General features: G+C 55.8%; 1 protein-coding gene across 8 annotated transcripts in view; it reads left to right on the forward strand.

Annotated features, from left to right (window-relative positions):
• The window catches only part of LIME1 (Lck interacting transmembrane adaptor 1), a 50,368-nt gene that overhangs the window by 14,437 nt on the left and 17,990 nt on the right, over positions 1 to 17,941 (forward strand). For 4 of the 8 annotated variants that reach the window (XM_075900969.1, XM_075900971.1, XM_075900970.1 and 1 more), the window contains 4 exons: positions 1,684 to 1,735; positions 3,650 to 3,737; positions 4,104 to 4,549; positions 9,980 to 12,237. In XM_075900969.1, coding sequence (XP_075757084.1) covers positions 1,684 to 1,735; positions 3,650 to 3,737; positions 4,104 to 4,549; positions 9,980 to 10,408 — 1,015 coding nt within the window. In that variant the 3' untranslated portion in view covers positions 10,409 to 12,237. Of the gene's footprint in view, positions 1 to 1,683; positions 1,736 to 3,649; positions 3,738 to 4,103; positions 4,550 to 9,979; positions 12,238 to 13,804; positions 15,360 to 17,941 lie in introns of those variants that run through there. The other 4 variants (XR_012896478.1, XR_012896476.1, XR_012896477.1 and 1 more) reach the window with 2 other exon arrangements.

The following is a 17,941-nucleotide window of genomic DNA, read 5'->3' on the forward strand; positions in this document are numbered from 1 at the left end:
CCCACCCCCCGCCTGCTCCATGACAGCAGCAGGAGCCCAGGAAAGCTGCCAGGGCTCGGTGGCATGTGTCCGTCCTGCCATAGCCTCATCAAGCACTTCCCGTAGGCTGACACGTAAGGCGGGCGCGGCTCAGCTGCCTTTTGAAGCAGGAGACTTGAGGTTTCCACCCGAGTTAGATGCAGCCGAGCTTGTTGAAGATCTTGGTGAGGTAAAGGGAATGAGCAGGATTCCTACACCGAGCGCAGCAGGAGCAAGCCTAGTTGGGGGCCAAGTAGCGACTGCCCTCTGCAGAGCCGGGCTGCATGGGGCGTGAGTAACCAGCCAGCTCTGCACCACCCAGGCGTGGCTGGCAGGGGCACTGGAAAGATACAAGGCAGGACTGTGGCAGGAATCCAGAGTGGGGAACGCTCGCAGGAGCCCATGGGCCTGGCTCCAGAGTGGGGAACACGCTCCAGGCACGGGTGCCGTGAGGTGGGCACGGAGGCCACGCACCGTGACAGCCGTCGGAGCTGTGCAGTGCTGACAGGATACTGTGTCACGGACGTGCGGCCGCTGGTGCCCAGGCAGGCAGGATGTGGTGTGTTGGGCTCCGATCAGCGCAGCTTCGCGATGCACAGGAAGCGGAGCGCGCTCACTGAGGGGGCTCTCACGAGGCTCATTCCCCTTTCAGGAGACGCCCCTGATAGCCAAATCGTTCGGCAGGAACCTCAGCCTCTGCTAGAACAGTGATGGGCACGGGGCCAGGCCCTGGAGACCCGGGGCTAGCACAGCCATTACCGTGGGTGATTAGCATCCCCCAGTGCTCCACGGAGAGGCCGAAGTTTTGGAATGTGGGGGGGCTTTTTGGGTGCCCAACTGGAGATGTCTCGCTGGGGCTTGCGCCTGGGCGCGGGTGCAGGGAGGTGGGTGCAAGTGTGACGCGCCTTGTTGTGCAGGCTAAAGATTGAGCTCCCTGGAGGCCTCCCTAGTGGGGCCCCCAGAAACGCTGATCACGCTTGAAAAGGTGGCCCTCTGGGCCACGGGGCAGTTCTCACGTGGTGCTTGCTGGCAGACCCTCGGCTCGTGTGCATAAGAACGGCCACACTGGGTCAGAACAACGGTGCATCCATCCCAGTGTCCTGTCTGCCGACAGTGGCCAATGCCAGATGCCCAGAGGGAGGGAACGCAACAAGTAATTCTCACCTGATCCCTCCCCTGTCCCCCACCTTCAGAGAAACAGGGGCTAGGGACACCATTCCCACCATCCTGGCTAATAGCCGTTGATGGTCCTAACCTCCATGAATCTATCTATCTTTTCTGAACCCTGTTAAAGTCCTAGCCTTCACCGCATCCTCTGGCAAGGAGTTCCACAGGTTGACTGTGCGCTGAGTGAAGAAAAAATCCTTTTGTTTGTTTTAAACCTGCTGCCCATTAATTTCATTTGATGGCCCCTAGTTGTTATATTGTGGGAACAAGTAAACAACTTTTCCTTAGTCACTTGTTCCACACCAGTCATGATTTTATAGACCTCTATCATATCTCCCCTTAGACTCCTCTTTTCTAAGCTGAAAAGTCCAAGTCTTTTTAATCCCTCTTCCTATAGGACCCATTCCAAACCGCTCATTATTTTTGTTGCCCTGTTCTGAACCTTTTCCGGTGCACTTCACCGCCGTCCAACCTCTGGCTTAACCCTTCTCCTTTCAGGAAAGCTGGGAAGAAGAAAATCCCCCCGGATGGAGTGAAGCTGGTTGATGCGGTAAGTGCACATGTCGGCCGGACCCCAAGTCGGGGACAACCAGCAGGGGCTGCTACACGAATCCCAGAGGAGCCCGGGTGGCCCAGTGGGAGGTTGGCGGCTCTGCCTTAGCCTGGACAGAAGCTGTGGCAGGAAAAGCTCTAGGAACGGGCTTTGGTCGAGCCCCATCCTGCACGGTGCTGGGCCCCTCCTGGCTCAGTGGGAACTGAGGATGCTCCGCACCTGGCTGGAAGACTCGGGGTGGCGGGGGGAGCTGGCTGAGATGCTCCTGGAACAGTGCAGAGAGGATACAGTGTCGGTCATAACCTGGCTCCCAGCTCAGCTGGTCCCTACACAGCTCTTAGCTAGGAGAAGCCGCCTCTCTTGCTGTCCGGAGATACACAGGAAAACTCGGTTGTTTTACTCCGCAAGCCTCAGGGGGCCGGGGTGCTCTTTAAACAGCAGAAAGCAGCCTGCTGAGCCGGAGCTGTTGCTGATTAACCCCTCGCTGGGTGGGTGGGGCTTAAATCAGGAGCTCAAATTCACCTGCGCCGCCCTACATGGATGGAGCAGGCTTGCTGGGCAGGGCAGTTTGGGGAGGGCCTGGGCTGTAGGGCACGGTGCCCCCGTCTCGTTCTCCTGCAAAATGGGTGCCGGGCAAATACCAGGTCAGACCAAAAGTCCATCTAGCCCAGTGTCCTGTCTGCCGACAGTGGCCAATGCCAGGTGCCCCAGAGGGTGTTAACAGAACAGGGAATCATCAAGTGATCCCTCTCCTGTCGCCCATTCCCAGCCCCTGACAAACAGAGGTCAGGGATACCATTCCTGCCCATCCTGGCCCATAAGTATTGATGGACCTAACCTCCAGGAATTTATGTAGTTCGTTCTTTTTTGAACCCTGTTAGGGCCTGTGTACACAGCCGGGCTAAATTCGAAATAAGCTACGCAACTGGAGCTATGACCATTACGTAGCTTAAGTCAAAATGGCTTATTTCAACTTTGGGCATGTCCACACAGCACTTATTTTGAAATAGCGTGTTCTTCCCCCGACATCCCTTACTCATACAATGAGGTTTACAGAAGTTGGCGTAAGAATCCTGTTACTTCGAATTTATTTTGAAATAACAGGCTTGCTGTGTAGCCATGCCTTTCAAGTCCTGGTCTTCACAACATCCTCTGGCAAGGAGTTCCACAGGTTGACTGTGCTGGTAGATGCAAAGTACTGCATATTGGAAACCATCATCCCAAATGATGGGGTCTAAACTAGTTGTTACCCTCAAAGAAATCTTTGGGTCATCCTGGAGAGTTCTCTGAAAACGTCTGGTCATGGAGGCAGTGGCTGTCTGAAAGCTGACAACATTCAGAAAGAGACGGATAAAAAGACAGAAAATGTCATAACAGAACTATATAAATCCATGGTACACCCACCCCTTGAATGCTAGGTGCAGTTCAGGGCTCCCCATCTCATGATCGCCCACATGGTAGAGATCTAGACAGTCATGGCTGGTGTCGAGAAAGTGAGTAAAGAAGTGCTATTTACCCCTTCCCATAACACAAGAGCCAGGGGTTACCCAATGAAATGACTAGGCAGCAGGTTTAAAACAAACCAAAGGAGGTATTTCTTCACACAACGCACAGTCAACCTGTGGAACTCCTTGCCAGAGGATGCGGTGAAGGCTAAGAAGAAAAAGAATTAGATCCCTTCATGGAGGACAGATCCATCAATGGCTGTTAGCAAGATGGGCAGGGATGCAGCCTCTGAATGCCAGAAGCTGGGACTGGATCACTCGGTAATCGCCCTGTTCTGTTCCTTCCCTCGGAAGCCTCTGGCTCCCCCCGCTGCTGGCAGACAGGCAACTGGCCAAGATGGGCCACTGGTTTGACCCAGGGTGGCTGCTCTTGTGGGTCTCACAGGAGTGTGTCCTTTCTCTGCAGTCCTTGCTGAGGCAGATGCAGCTCCGATCGCTCAGTAAATCTGACACCAAACTGCACGAGCTCATCCGGGTGAAGCGCATGGACGAACGTGAGTGGCTGTCAAGTTCAACAGCAGCTGAGATCTGGCGGCTCTGGGGCTGGGAGCGCCCCAATGCTTGGGGGGAGATGGGGTCTGTACCCGAGAGGCAGTGCAGCTTTCCAGCTGCAGGGATGGGGGGGGGGTTTCTTCCAGCACCCTCTGGCAGGGCCGTGCGGTGTGCACATTCCTGCGATCATGTGTCCAAAGGGAGCACTTGCACGTGCAAGTCCTCGTGAGCACGAGCAGTGACGTGGGGAGGGGAGATGGGCAGAGCCAGGGTATTATCATTTCTCTGTCTCATCCTGCCGGAAGAGCCAGACTGCGTCCCCTCCGAGAGCTAGGGGACTCCTCACGCACCTTCTCTTCTCTTCCCAGACCAAAGGCCAGCCAGCGTGGACTTCCTCTACCCATCAGGCTCCCTGGGGGACGGAGACGGGGCCATGCACAGCTCGAGCTTCAGCATCCTGCTGCGCCGAGAGCTGCCCCAGATCCCCCAGTCCAGCCCCACGGTGGATGCCCTGAGTCCTGAGCAGACCTACTCGAACCTGCCCCTCTCCACCCCGCTGACGCCAGCCCCGGAGATCCTGTACGAGTGTGTGGCCCTGACTCAGGACGTGCCTCAACCAAAGCCCATCTCGGGAACCCTGGTGGAGACAAGCGAGGTGCACGCGGCCATGACGGCTGAGTACGCCTGCGTCCGCAAGGTGAAGATGAACGTCCAGCCAGAGCTCCAGGATGAGACGCAGAGTGAATTGGCCGGGGGGCAGGCCGGCGACCCAGCCAGCTGCGAAGGAGCTGCCAGTGACCCCCACGCACGGAAGGTACAGTCACATCCCTCCCCACTGAGCCTACAGCACAGGGGTACGGGGGAGAGGGATGGTGTTGGCTGGGCAGGTAGGAACGCTGTGCCTTGTTCTCAATGGAAGCCCGGAGCTTGGTTTGCCATTAGCCACAGGGTCCAGTTGTTCCTTGTTTGTGGGGATTCCGGTGGCCGGGGAGATCGGTGGGAATGGTTGTATCAGCAGAAAGGGTTGTATTTATGAGCAACAGCTCCAACCAGGGGCTGTTGTGCTAGGAGCTGCAGAAACGCAGAGCACAAGGACTGCCGAGTCTGAAAGAGGGGGGTGCTTTATTCTCTGGAGGATACACGGCAGGTTTGGGGGAAAGGATCCAATAGGTCCTATCTCCTCTTAATCTACCAGTTTATTCATTACTAGCAGGTGAGGCCTGTCATTGCCCAGGCAAAGTCTGATGAAAAACAAAAATAATGATTTGAGAAACACTGGTTTAAATGGTCTGCCGAGCCACTCGGAGAAAGCTGCTACTGGGGCGCTCCAGTTTGTTTGCTTACCGGCTCCGCAGCCATGGAGTCTCACGGCTCCCATTGTAGGGTTGCCAGATGGTTTAACCAAAATCCCCCCTCCCCCCCAAAAAAAATTGTGGAAAAAAATTCTGTTGGGGGATGGGGGAGAAGGACTCCGAGAGTTAAGAAAAAAAAAAAAAAACCAGCATTAAAACAGCATGGCCCCTTTCAGTGTGTGCAGAGTCAGAATAGGGATAGCAACAGGGGAGCGGTTGAGCACTAAGACCCAGAGAAGGCATTGCTTCCCCTTGGTCTTTTGGTTTTTTGCCAGCAGCCATTTTATTTTCTTGATCAAGCCAGAACCAGGTAAGCAGAAGGTCCGGGGGCGGGGGGTAGGGGTGTTGGGAGCCCGGGGGGGGGGGGGGGCAGGGAGGGAGCCTAGGGGCTGGGCCCAGTTGCTGAGTGTGTTGTAGGGTTGCCAGGTATCCGGTATTTTTGCCTCCTGGCAGGCAGGGGAAAAAAACAGAAAATACCAGACATTTTAGGGATGTGGTATTTTCTGAATTTTTTTTTACCGGACGGGAGGCAAAAATACCAGACTGCTCAGGTCAGTACCGGACACCTGGCAACCCTATCCCATTGCCCGCGGTTTGCAGCCAACAGGAGCAGCGGGGAAGCGAGTAGTCGAGTAGTGACTCGGTTACCCGATAAGCCTAGGCTTATTGGGTCTTGCCTAGTCGCTTAAAGTGCTCTGCGAACTAGGGATGTGAGAAGCACTGATTTACACCTTTTCACCCAGTAAAAAGGTGTAAAAAGGGCGTTCCGCTCATTTAAGTGGCAGGATTGTTTATGCAAAATTTGGCTTCTGTAGGTAATAGCGAAGAAAGACTTGATTTTGCACAAACAAATCCGCAAACGAACAAGCTCTTCAAATATATATTAGGTTTGTCACCGCCTGCCATTTGAAATATGTTTGTTAACCAATCAGGGAGTGAAAATGGCAGCATGTGACGTTGGCAGCCAACCGCTCGCTACGCACGATGACGGGTCAGAACAAACGGGGGTGGGAACACCCCGAGGGCTAGGATATTCCTCCGATCGCCTCACCGCTAGTAGCACTGTAAGGGGTGGAGCCTTGCAAAGCCACGGTCACTGAGCTAGTGCCTACCCGAGAGGGGGGCCGTCCTCTGGAAGGGGGCAGCAGAATGTGAGCTCTGCAGGGAAGCCAGAAGCACAGGATGGCTGTGTCTAGACTGGCCAGTTTTTACGGAAAATCAGCCACTTTTCCGGAAAAACTTGCCAGCTGTCTATACTGGCTGCTTGAATTTCCACAAAAGCACTGACGATCTCATGTAAAATTGTCAGTATTCTTGTGGAAATACTATGCTGCTCCCATTTGGGCAAAAGTCCTTTTGTGCAAAACTTTTGTGCAAAAGGGCCAGTGTAGACAGCTCAGATTTGTTTTCCGCAAAAAAGTCCCGATGGCTAAAATGGCGATTGGGGCTTTTTTGCGCAAAAGCGCGTCTAGATTGGCACGGACGCTTTTCTGCAAAAAGTGCTTTTGTGCAAAAGCGTCCGTGCCAATCTAGACGCTCTTTTCCAAAAATGCTTTTAACGGAAAACTTTTCCGTTAAAAGCATTTTTGGAAAATCATGCCAGTCTAGACAAAGCCAATAGGTTTTAAGCTTTCGTGAAGCTCTAAGTGGGACGAGAGCAGGAGGATAAATACTGTGGCCATGAGGATAAATACTGTGGCCATGAGGCCCCAGAAGGATAAATACTGTGGCCATGAGGATGCATGCTCGCTGCGGTCGCACGTGCAATCTCGGTAAATGCAACGTGCGTGCCTGTGTGGCTCTGAAAACCTGGGCTGTGATTTCTTTCCTTTTGGTCTGTTCTTCTACTTCCTTCTCTCCCCCACTAAAACAGACACTGCGCCAGTGGGGGGTGTTGCATTCTGGGAGGTCTGGGTGAGCCGTAGGGTTTCTTACAGGAAGACATAAAAATGGCCGACGATCAGCTGATTCTTTGTCTACCGTGCCGCGTCTAGACTGCCACGCTGTGCCGGATCAGCTGATCATCGGCACAGCGCGGCGGCCATTTTTATTTTAATGAAGCGGGGATTATTTAAATCTCCACTTCTTTGACTATGCCGAATAAACTATTTTACGTGGCTCCGTCAACAGAGCCATGTGGTCTAGACGTAGCCGAAGATTCCAGGTCTGCCTCAAACCAAGCTCGACTGGGTTGGTCGTGGCCAGATGAACTCTTCTGGGGACCTGGGCTAGTAGATTTAGTGGGAAACCCAGGCTCTGGGGTGGATCAAAAATGAGGGCTTGGGTGTGGGGCGGGGGGGGCTGCCAGGGAGAGGGTGCGGGGCCTGGGTGGGAGCAGGCTGGAGGTGCGGGGCCTAGGTGGGAGGTGGGAGTAGGAGCGGGCTAGGGATGTGGGATCTGAGTGGAAGGTGGGGGACTGCAGCAAGCTGGAGGTGGGGGGCAAGAGTGGGCAGGGGATTCGGGTGCCTACCTAGCACAGCTCCCGGGGGGAGGGGGAACAGGTGGCTCCACCCTCCCCCTTGTTTGCAGGCCCTGCCCTCCCCCACTCCTCTTGTCCACAATTCACACACTCACCCCAGCCAGGCAGAGCCACAGCGCACGGGGATATTAGGGGCTGCAGCACAGGACCCTCGGCTAAGAGGCCCCCAGTTTCATAATGCAGTCCTGGTCCTGGTCCTGATGCTCATTGGATTACAGTCTAGGTCCATTAACTCCTCTGCTCCTAGAGTGCCAAGCGTCCCCTCCCCTCCCAGCTCTGGTGTGAGCTGACGGACAGCGTGCCCACAGCTGGCAGCAGGGGTTTCTATGGGTGGTGCACATCTGCACATATACCCGTGCATGTAACAAAATTGATTCCGCACATGGATGGAAACAGGTAGAGGGGACATTGTTCCTTCCCTGTGGTGAGTGTGGGCTATGGCTGTTGCCCTGGCTGTGGCTCAGGGGAGAGCTGCTAGGAGAGGATGGAGCCAGTGGCTTGGCAGGGAGAAGGCAGGTAGACTGGCTCCACTGCAGAGTTGGGTGTCATTGGAAGCTAGTGAGCTCCAGGCACTGAGTCAGGCCGGCACCAGTGTGAATTTTCACCCCCAAGGAGCTAGGCATTTGGGAGCCAAAGGGTTTGCGGGCTGCAGGAGGAGCCAGTGAGTAGAGCTGGCTTCTCCCCAGGAGGCTGTGGCCCAGCGGAGGACTCCAGCTGTGGGCTCAGAGGAGCAGCTGGTGACAGCTGTGTCTTGGGCTGGTCTCAAGAGGCTCAGGAGCAGGGAGGGAGGGAGGCCAGCTCGGTTCAGCCCGCGAGAAGCCGGGCTCCAAAGCAGAGGATCCGAGCCCCTGAGCTCGTAGTGGCAGCGGGAATTCAGCGGCAGGTTGCCAGTCCTCCTGTCTCCACGCCACGTTATTTTTAACATCCCTCCTGGCACCCCAGCGTTCTGGCTCCAGCGTCTGACGGGGCTTCCAGGGTTGGCCCCCGGCAGCATCTCCAGCTGCCCTGGCACGGGCTGCGCGCTCCCAGGGAGCAGAAGGCAAAAGAGCCCAAAAGGCTTTGAGAAAGCAAAAGGCCGATTGTTACTGTCCCACGCCTCGGCGGCGGGGGCGGAGGAAGGGGAGGTTGGAGTGCCGGCAATGTCTTCTCCACTGTCTCCCCAGGGAGCTGCCAGAGCCAGGGCTGTTGGCTGGCTGAGCCCCCCGACCAGCCAGCTGGGCCGCCGAGGAACATTTTAAATAGCAGCTCTCAGCGTAGACAGCCTGGCGGGGGTGGGGCACTCCAGTTAGTAGTGTGGGTGCTGTACACAAGTAATTATAGGTGTAAGGATCCACCCACCCCCACGGCAGCAGGGCTCCTCCCTGCTCACCATCGCATGCCCCCCCTCAGAAAAACCCCACCAGGTGGTCAGCTGTCGCCCAGCGGGAACGATTCTTCCTCAAGGATGCGGTGCCTGCTTGGAGCGCTGGGTGCCAAAGCCTCGTTGCTAGAAGCTGCCGGGCGGAGAGCAGAGCCCCCCGCCCTTTGAGACGCGGCCCCGGTGCCTGCAGACCGCAGCTCGGCAGAGAGTGGGCCAGGGGGGGACCCTGGCTGATTGTGCTCTTGCTTTGCTGTTATGTCCCCTCCCCACCTCCCATTCGTACATCCCCTCTCCCCCTGGCACTGTCCGCTCCTGCCGTCAACTAGATCATGGGCTTTTGGGGGCCGGGGCTGCCTTTGTCGGAGGCATCTGCACATCGGCGAGCACCGGGGGCTCTGCTCCCTGTGGGATTGCAAGAAGCTGGTGAGGGCAAGCTGAGCGTTGCAGGTTTGCCCACCGAGTAGGAGGATGTTCAGGAAGGGAGAAGGGGCTTGTTAGCTGAGTTGAGACCCTGAAAATCTCCCCAAGAGACGGGCAAACCTGGAGCCTGCAAGGCGGGTCTGTGGGCACTGAGAAGCACCAGGCACTTTGTCCAGGGGTTAGGCTTAGGAAGTGCTGGGGGCCTGTTAGTCCTGCTGGCAGGCTGGCTCGGAATAAAACCTCTTTGAACCCGGGGTCTTGGGGCGAAGCCAAGCCTGGCGCGAATGGGCACCGCTCGGCTGCTCCCAACTTGAATTTGACCGGTCCCGTCTAGGTCTGTCGCTCTCAACCTGTTCCACATTGTGACTCCAGTACCCCCCGGCCCGGTCTAGATTGCCCCTCTGCGCTGGGTAATCGCCCGGGTGCCCTTAGGTCCGTTGGAGGTTATCAGGGACTCTATACAGCTACGCGCAGCTCTGCTTCAGACTAACCCGGCTCCCCCTCAGAGGCGCTAGACAGCCAGGGAGCAGAGCATCCACCCCAGGCAGGGACACGTGGGCGGGTTTAGTTGCTGTGCAGTTGTTCCCAGTAACCCCCGGTGTTGCCCCAGTAACCCCCGGTGTTGCCTTGCAGGTAGAAGAAATGTACTCCACGGTGTGCAAAGCTGGCAAGGGGAAGAAACACCAAAGCTCTGCCCTGTCTCCTGCGGGAACGGACGCTGGGGAGACGTGCCAAGGCGAGCCGGGGAGGCCAGCTGCCCAGCAGGGCGAAGTCAGGGCAGGGTATCCGCCCACGCCGGGCCGGGGCTCACTCGCGGAGCCCTGCTATGAGTCTGTCGGTGATGGCTCCTGCCCGGACCCCAGCAGGCGCTTGGCCCCGGAGCCGGCCTATGAGGCAGTAGACGTCAACTGGAGAAAGCCCCGGAGAAGAGACAAGTCCACCAAGAGCTGCCCCGTTGAGAACTTGTATGAAAGCATCAGCGACATGTGGGCAGGGGACGCCGGGCACACGGCCACCCTGATAGCGCCCAATGGGCTGGAGATGCACCTGACAGAGTTATAGCCCCCTGTGGGTAGGCGCCGCCCCGAGACCGCGGGCTGTCTCCGCGCTCCGCCCAGAGCCTGCGGTGCCCCGACAGTAAATACTAAAACGGCCCCCCCACTCCAACCGTCCTGCCTCCATCTCGTGCCAGCCTGTCGCTTCCCCTGCGGGCTGGGTCCCCTCTCGCTTCTTCTGCAGAACTGCCTCTGAAGCCGCTGGGGCTGAGCCAACTCCCTGGCTTGGAGGGACCTCCGGCGACCTGAGAACGACAGGCGTGAGAACTGACCGGTTCTCACAGGTGCCATCTGGGGGTTGGCATGGCTTGGGGTGGAGCCCGTGTGTGGGCCACACACTGAGGTAAGGGAGTGGGCAGCCATCAGGAGGAACGGCCCTGGGGTATCGTACCCCGTGTTTATTTGTGTCTCACTGCAGGGATGGAGAGAACCCCGCCTGTGTCTGGGTTTATTGCCTGGCAACGCCCACCGCGGGGAAGGGCAGTGAAGGCTTGTTCCCGTTGAGACAGGGAGTGTGTCTGCGGAGCTCTGATTCTCCGCCTGGCCTACCCCGGGCTATCCCGGCTCAGCGCTGCTGAGTGCTTGATGGGGCAACACAGGGCAGAAGTTGGCCAGATTTCTGAGGCAGGCTCTGGCGGGGCAGGAGGGGGCTGGAAATGGGGGCAGTGCAGTGGGAGGATGGCGCACGCCCTTTGGGGCGTGGCGGGTAGGGTAGGTGGGGAGCTAGGTAGCCTGTACTCAGTGCAGGCCCTGGGGGGCAAGGGAGGAGGCTGAATCTAAGCCATTTGTTCACCTCCTCCATCCTGGGGCTCTCAGCCCCCAGCAAAACCACAACTGCCATGAACAGTCCTCTAAGTCCTGTTACGCCGCCCAGGGCCTGCCGCTCTGGCCACAGCCCCTGCTGCTACCAGCTTTCCCTGGGGGTGGGAGGGGCTTAGAACAAGCTATTCCCGTTTAGGTTGGACGTTAAAAACTTCCAACCTATCAGGGAGGTGAAACACTGGAATACATTGCCCCAGGGAGGCTGAGAGTCTCCATCACTGGAGATATTGAAGAGCACGTTAGACAGACGCCTGTCAGGGATGATCTAGATGGTGCCCGGTCCTGCCGACAGGGCAGGGGCCTGCACTTGACCTCTCAAGGTCCCTTCCAGTTCTAGTGTTCTGTGATTCTACACAGCTCCGGGGTTTTCCAGTGTCAGGGGAGTTTCCAGGCACTCAGCTGGGGGCAGCTTGTTCTGCAGAAGCCTTTCAGGCCAGACAGGCAGAGGCTTGAGTGCCTGGCCCATAACACCCATGTGCTAACGGTGGTTACACTGAGTGACAGGTGCTTATGTAACCCACACACTTAGGCTGCGTCTCGACTGGCCAGTTTTTCCGGAAAAGCAGCTGCTTGAATTTCCGCAAGAACACTGCCGATCTCATGTAAGAAATCAGTGCTTCTTGCGGGAATACTATGCTGCTCCCATTCGGGCAAAAGTCCTTTTGCGCAAAAGGCCCAGTGTAGACAGCTCAGATTTGTTTTGCGCAAAAAAGCCCCGATCGCAAAAATGGCGATCGAGGCTTTTTTGCAGAAAAGCGCGTCTAGATTGGCCACGGATGCTTCTCCACAAAAAGTGCTTTTGCGGAAAAGCGTCCATGCCAATCTAGACGCTCTTTTCCACAAATGCTTTTAACAGAAAACTTTTCCGTTAAAAGCATTTGCGGAAAATCATTCCAGTCTAGACGTAGCCCTAGGCTATGTCTACACTCGCAGCTTCTTGCGTGAGTAATATGCAAATGAGGCTAAGTGTGGAATATCGCCGAGCCTCATCTGCATTCCTAATGAGCCACCATTTTTTTCAGAAGAGGCTCTTGCGCAAGAAGGAGCATCTACACTGGCCCTTCTTGTGCAAGAAAAACCCTCATGCGCAATGCTGTTACACCTATTACTTTTCAGGAAGAACAGCCTTGCACAAGAGGGTTTTTCTTGCACATGAAGGGCCAGTGTAGACGCTCCTTCTTGCACAAGAGCCTCTTCTGAAAAAAATGGTGGCTCATTAGGTATGCAAATGAGACTCGGCGATATTCCACACTTAGCCTCATTTGCATATTACTCATGCAAGAAGCCGCGAGTGTAGATATAGCCCTAGTGTGGTTCACTGTCCCATGCAGTGGCACCTAGACCACAGCAAGCAACAGCTAAGAACAAGAGACTGCCCCAGCGTGGGCTGAGCGCCAGCTGGCTTCATAGCTCAAGCTGTCGCGGCTCCTATACTAAGGTCCCTAGGTTCAAATCTACCCGGTTGTGGTTACACTTGGAATATGGAAGAGTCCAGAGTTCTAGACACTGCTTGTTAAGCACAAGAATTTCTCCATGAGGGCCAACGCCTGTCCTATCTGGCGCTAGAAATAGCCCATCCCCAAGTAACAGATCTATCAACACAAGGAACACAGTGCCAGACACTGGTGATTGGTGAGAGCAGGGCTTGCAGCTCAAGAACCGGCTGGAGGTTGGGGGTTTTTCCTGACACATTGTAACAAACAAACCGAATCTGCTCACCTCACACGTGCCTGGTGGGCTGCGGGGTTGAAATAAACAGCTGCGTTTCCTGTGTGCCAGCATGTCTGCCTTCCCCAACGTGCTCGGAAGGACAGGTGCTTCTGTGGTGCCTGGACATGGTGTGGTTTGCCAAGGAGCGGTTCCTCTAGCTGGGCTCTGGCTTGTCACTAAGGGGACAGGCAGTGGGAATGGATCTGCATGGGCCGGCTGCCCACCTCCCCTCTCCTGCTGCGCACGCATTTGCTTGAGGGTCTGAAAAGCCCTGAGGTGCATTGTGGGATGCTGGAGGTGCAACCCCCTCGGCCAGCTTTTGTAAATCCTACTTATTCCCAAACAGCAGAAGCCCTCCACCTCCCCTGCCTTCGGGGCTCTGGGGGCCCACGTGGGCGGAGTCACAGTTTAATGGTGACAGCACACACGCTGCATTCCTCAGCTGGGACAACTTGCTTGGCCTTTCAGTGTCTCTCTCCACCATAGCATCCCAGGGCTGCAAGAGCCCTCCGGAGTCATCTAGTCCAGCCCTCTGCCCAAATCAGGATCAACCCCAGCTCAGTCATCCCAGCCAGGGCTTTGTCAGGCTGGGCCTTAAACATCTAGGGATGGAGATTCCACCCCCTCCCTAGGGAGCCCATCCCAGCGCTTCCCCACCCTCCTAGGGAAATAATTTTTCTAATATCCACCTTAGACCTCCCCTGCTGCAACTTGAGCCCATTGCTCCTTGTTCTGCCACCTGCCACCACTGAGAACAGCCTCTCTCCAGCCTCTTTGGAACCTCCCTTCAGGTAGTGAAAGGCTGCTATCGAATCCCCCCTCACTCTTCTGCAGACCAAATAAATCCAAATCCCTCTGTCTCTCCTCGTAGGCCAAAGGAGGAAACACCAGGAAGGAGAAAGCTGGTTTGTGGCTCGCAGCTGCCTGCAGGGAGATGTTTCAGGGGCTGTGCAAACTTGCAAGGCCGTTCAGTAGTTTAGGCTGCATGCTTTGACCTGGACTAAGCGCAGGAAACACCTGCCTTTCAGCTACCCAGATGCTCAGATCTGTGGACCTAATTTGCAGGTGCCAACGACTGTGGTGTACAACTGGAATCAAGATGCACACATATGCCCCAGGGTCCTAAGAGGTGTTTTCTACTCTCATTTCTCCTTGCTGGCAGGGGAGGCATCTACGGGGTGGACACACGTGTTGTGTTAACATAGCGCAGCAAATGTTTCCCCTTCGAACATTCTGGGGAATATGCAAATAGAGTAATATTGGATTGTGGGTTAGTGCATCCCTGGGGCATTGTGTTACTATGGTGGAGCCAACTTCATTCCAATTGGTTCTGATTGACGGTCCCATTCAGTTTAACTAACAGTTACACGGCTGGCTAGCTGCAAGTCTTTGCCACTGCTCAAATTGCGGCGACCTTTAACAGCGCCCGGGGTGCCCTGGAAACGAACAAGGCGGTATCCTGACGCGAGAGTCACTCAGCACAAGGCACCTAGCGACGGGCGACCTTTAACCACGGTATTAACACCTCGACTTGTAAATGACACACGCATTAGGCTGAGTATTCTTCCAGCTTCCCAGCTCCAGCAGTGGGACTAGACTCAGTGCAGAGGCAGAGCCGGCATTTCAGACGGTGGAAATGACTTTCAACCGCTCAGTGGTTTTCACCCTCCACTGACTGGCACGTGAATCCCCAAAGCCTTCCAGGCAGCAAAGAGTTAACGGGCCATTCGTCACATGCGTTTTGTCAGCTCAGTGCTGAATCACAAGATAGAAAAACCCTGCTGAACATCTGGCCTCATCTCACAGCCAGACAGAGCCCCTGGCGAGATGTATCCGATAGTAAGCTGGTAGTTATGATATTGGCACACGCTGCCTGTTAGTGCATTGAACTTAAAAGCAGGAGAGGTGGGATACATTCTTGTCTCTGGGTTTCCTGGGGGGGCCGTGGGGCAACCCCTCCTCCTCAGGGCCCAGTCTGTAAAAGCAGGGCTACTAATCTTCCTTTTCTCGCATGCTGTGGCTTGGTCTCTCTTAGCTAGGTACATTGTAAACTCTCTGGGGCAAAGATTCTCTCTCATTAATAGAGCGTGCAGCACCTAGCACCAGGGGGCCCTGACCCTGGGTACAGCCGCCCCCCCCCCATCATCTTATTACATGTTTTAGAAATGTGCATCCGTCCGTCTGTCCGTCTGCGACTCCGTTTGTTCAAGAGCTCCTCCTAAATGGTCAGAGCTAGGGCCACCAAATGTGGGATGAAGTAGGCATGTTAGAAATAGTTTATTGTAATAATCAGGTCACGGCAGCAATTTTTAGCTGTTACAGTTACGTGGTGCTCCCGCCCCAGGGGTGGGGCCGGTAACCAGTGCACTCCTGGCTGCAGGCCCCACTCACGGGGAGCACCCTGCCACTCCCCATTGCTGCCTCTGTATCAGTGCAGGGTAGCAGCAGTGCAGGGTAGCAGGTGGGAGCCAGTCTGCAAGGGGAACTCCTCATCCAGACCGCTCCCACCTACTGCTCCTGTCTGCGGAGGAGGGGGGGGGGGGGGGGGAGGGCTGAGCTCCCAGCAGATGGAGGAGGCTGTTCTGTGGGATGCAAAAACAGCCTCAGTCCACAGGAAGCTCAGGTCCCCCACAGACAGGAGCTGCCGTCGCCCTGCACTGCTGCCTCTGTATCAGAGGCAGCAATGCGGAGTGGCAGGCAGCCCCCTGCATGCTCTTCGTTTAAAACTCAGACCAGTGGGCTGGGACTGAACCAGCCTGTGTTTTAAATGTGGAGCACGGGGGGTGGGGGTGGAGGGTGTTGCAGTGAACCGGGAGGCTACGTCTAGACTGGCATGATTTTCCGGAAATGCTTTTAATGGAAAAGTTTTCCATTAAAAGCATTTTTGGAAAAGAGCATCTAGGTTGGCACGGACGCTTTTCTGCAAAGGCACTTTTTGCAGAAAAGCATCCGTGGCCAATCTAGACGCACTTTTCCGCCAAAAAGCCCCGATCACCATTTTCGCGATCGGGGCTTTTTTGCGGAAAGCAAATCTCAGCTGTCTACCCTGGCCCAAGGGACTTCTGCCCAAACGGGAGCAGCATAGTATTTCCGCAAAAAGCACTGATTTCTTACAGTAGGAAGTCAGTGCTTTTGCGGAAATTCAAGCAGCCAGTGTAGACAGCTGGCAAGTTTTTCTGGAAAACAGCTGATTTTCCGGAAAAACTGGCCAGTCTAGACACAGCTGGACTGTTAACCGATAAGCTATCAGTTAACTGGTTAGCGGCCATTCGACTGACATCCCTAGTATGAAGCCTCCTCTTCTCCTAACTTAAAGCAAGGTCTGGGTTTGGTTGTGCCAGGACAACCAGAAGCCTCAGGAAAAGGACTGGTTTCCACTGGTTTCCATAACATGCCAGGGGAGGGGCTGGTGTTTGGAGGGACGCGATAGGAGAGTGGCCACTGGGGCAGTGAGCGGGCTGAGGGAGTTCTCTTGTAGTGTGTCCACTGGGGGCAGCGAGCGGCAGAGGGAGTTCTCTTGTAGTGTGTCCACTGGGGGCAGCCACAGCACCAAGGGAGTGACCAGCAGGGCTGGAGCTCTGCCATCTTACCTGCCAGCAAACCAAGTAAGTAGCCCCCTGCCCCTCTGCTCCAAACCCTTCCCCCCCTCCCAGTCCTTGGCTGCAGTGCTGAAAGTGGGGGGTGGGGGGAAGGCCCCTTGCGGCTGGGGGAGAAAAAAGGGCCCATGCTGAATGGGACCCCCCGCCCTGAGCCCTTCCTCACCTCCGCAACCTCACTCTCGTACACACCCCCATCCCAGCCTCCTGCACTCCCCCTCCCACACGCACATCCACAAGGGCTTGCCCGGATTCCTGCACCTCCCACACCACCAGTCTTCTGCCCCGAAGGACCTGGGCAGTGCTGAGGAAGTCTGCTAGTGCCCAAATACATCTCTTGGTCTCTGAAGCTGTCTCTACACTACAAGGGTATTTCGAAATAAGTTATCGCGAAATAACTCCCCAAATAACTATTTGGAAATGGCGCGTCCACACTCCAGGGAAGCCTCGAAATGAGTCCGAGGCGGACTCCCTTAATATGGACGCGCTACCTCGACTTCGAGCCCCAGGAAACTCTGGGGAGTAATTACCTTGAATGACTCCGGGGAGTCGTGATTTCGAAATAGCAGCAGCAGAGTGTCCGCACTCACCCTATTTCGAACTAGGCGGCACTCCTCGTAAATTCAGGGGTGATTCTTTCAAAAGAACAAACCTGTACTTGCGAAATCATTTCGAAATAACGGGCTTGCTGTGTGGATGCCCACTTTATTGCAAAATCACTGTCGTGTAGAGAGGCCCAGAGGTGCCACAAGGCTTTGCCGATACCGAACTACCACGCCGACCCCTCTGAGGCTCGGAATGGCTTCGTTTTCATGCCTCGCTGATCTCAGCTCTATCCCTACTTGGGAATGGGTTTTTTTACCCTTCTGGGCAGGTGGTTTGCCGCGCCCAGGCTGGCCAAAGCTTTCCGAGCTATCTGAGCAGCCCCCCGGTCTCCAAGTGCGTTTGGGGGGAGTAGCAGACCTTTAAAAGGGCTTTGTTTTTCTTTTGTTGAACTAGCTCCAGTTTCTCCTGGAGGGTAACGAAAGCGAGCACAGCCGGAGCCTGGCTCTCTGGCCAGCTAGCTCTGACCCCTGTCCTTTGCCCCACTGTGTCATGTGTCACAGGCCGGCTGGATTTACCCGCAGTGGGAATGCCCAGAGCCTTTGGGCTACCATAGAACTGACTGGAGCTCAGCAGCTCTTGGGGAGATGCCAGATATGACTCCCCACCCCTGCCAGCTAGGAGAGCTCGGCCCAAGGCAAGAGGGCCTGCAAGGCGACGCCGCTGGGTGAGGAGAGCTGAGGAGAGAGGGAAGGAAATGCCAATGGGCAGCGCAGCCTTTTTAGCGCTGCTTCCCAAAAAGGGAGGAAGCTGCTGAGCCTTGGGACATGCAGTGGTAGAGGTGAGGGCCAGTCCTGCGCCATGTGCAA

The sequence above is a fragment of the Pelodiscus sinensis genome, chromosome 18 (assembly GCF_049634645.1).
Source record: "Pelodiscus sinensis isolate JC-2024 chromosome 18, ASM4963464v1, whole genome shotgun sequence".
Taxonomy (NCBI): domain Eukaryota; kingdom Metazoa; phylum Chordata; order Testudines; family Trionychidae; genus Pelodiscus; species Pelodiscus sinensis.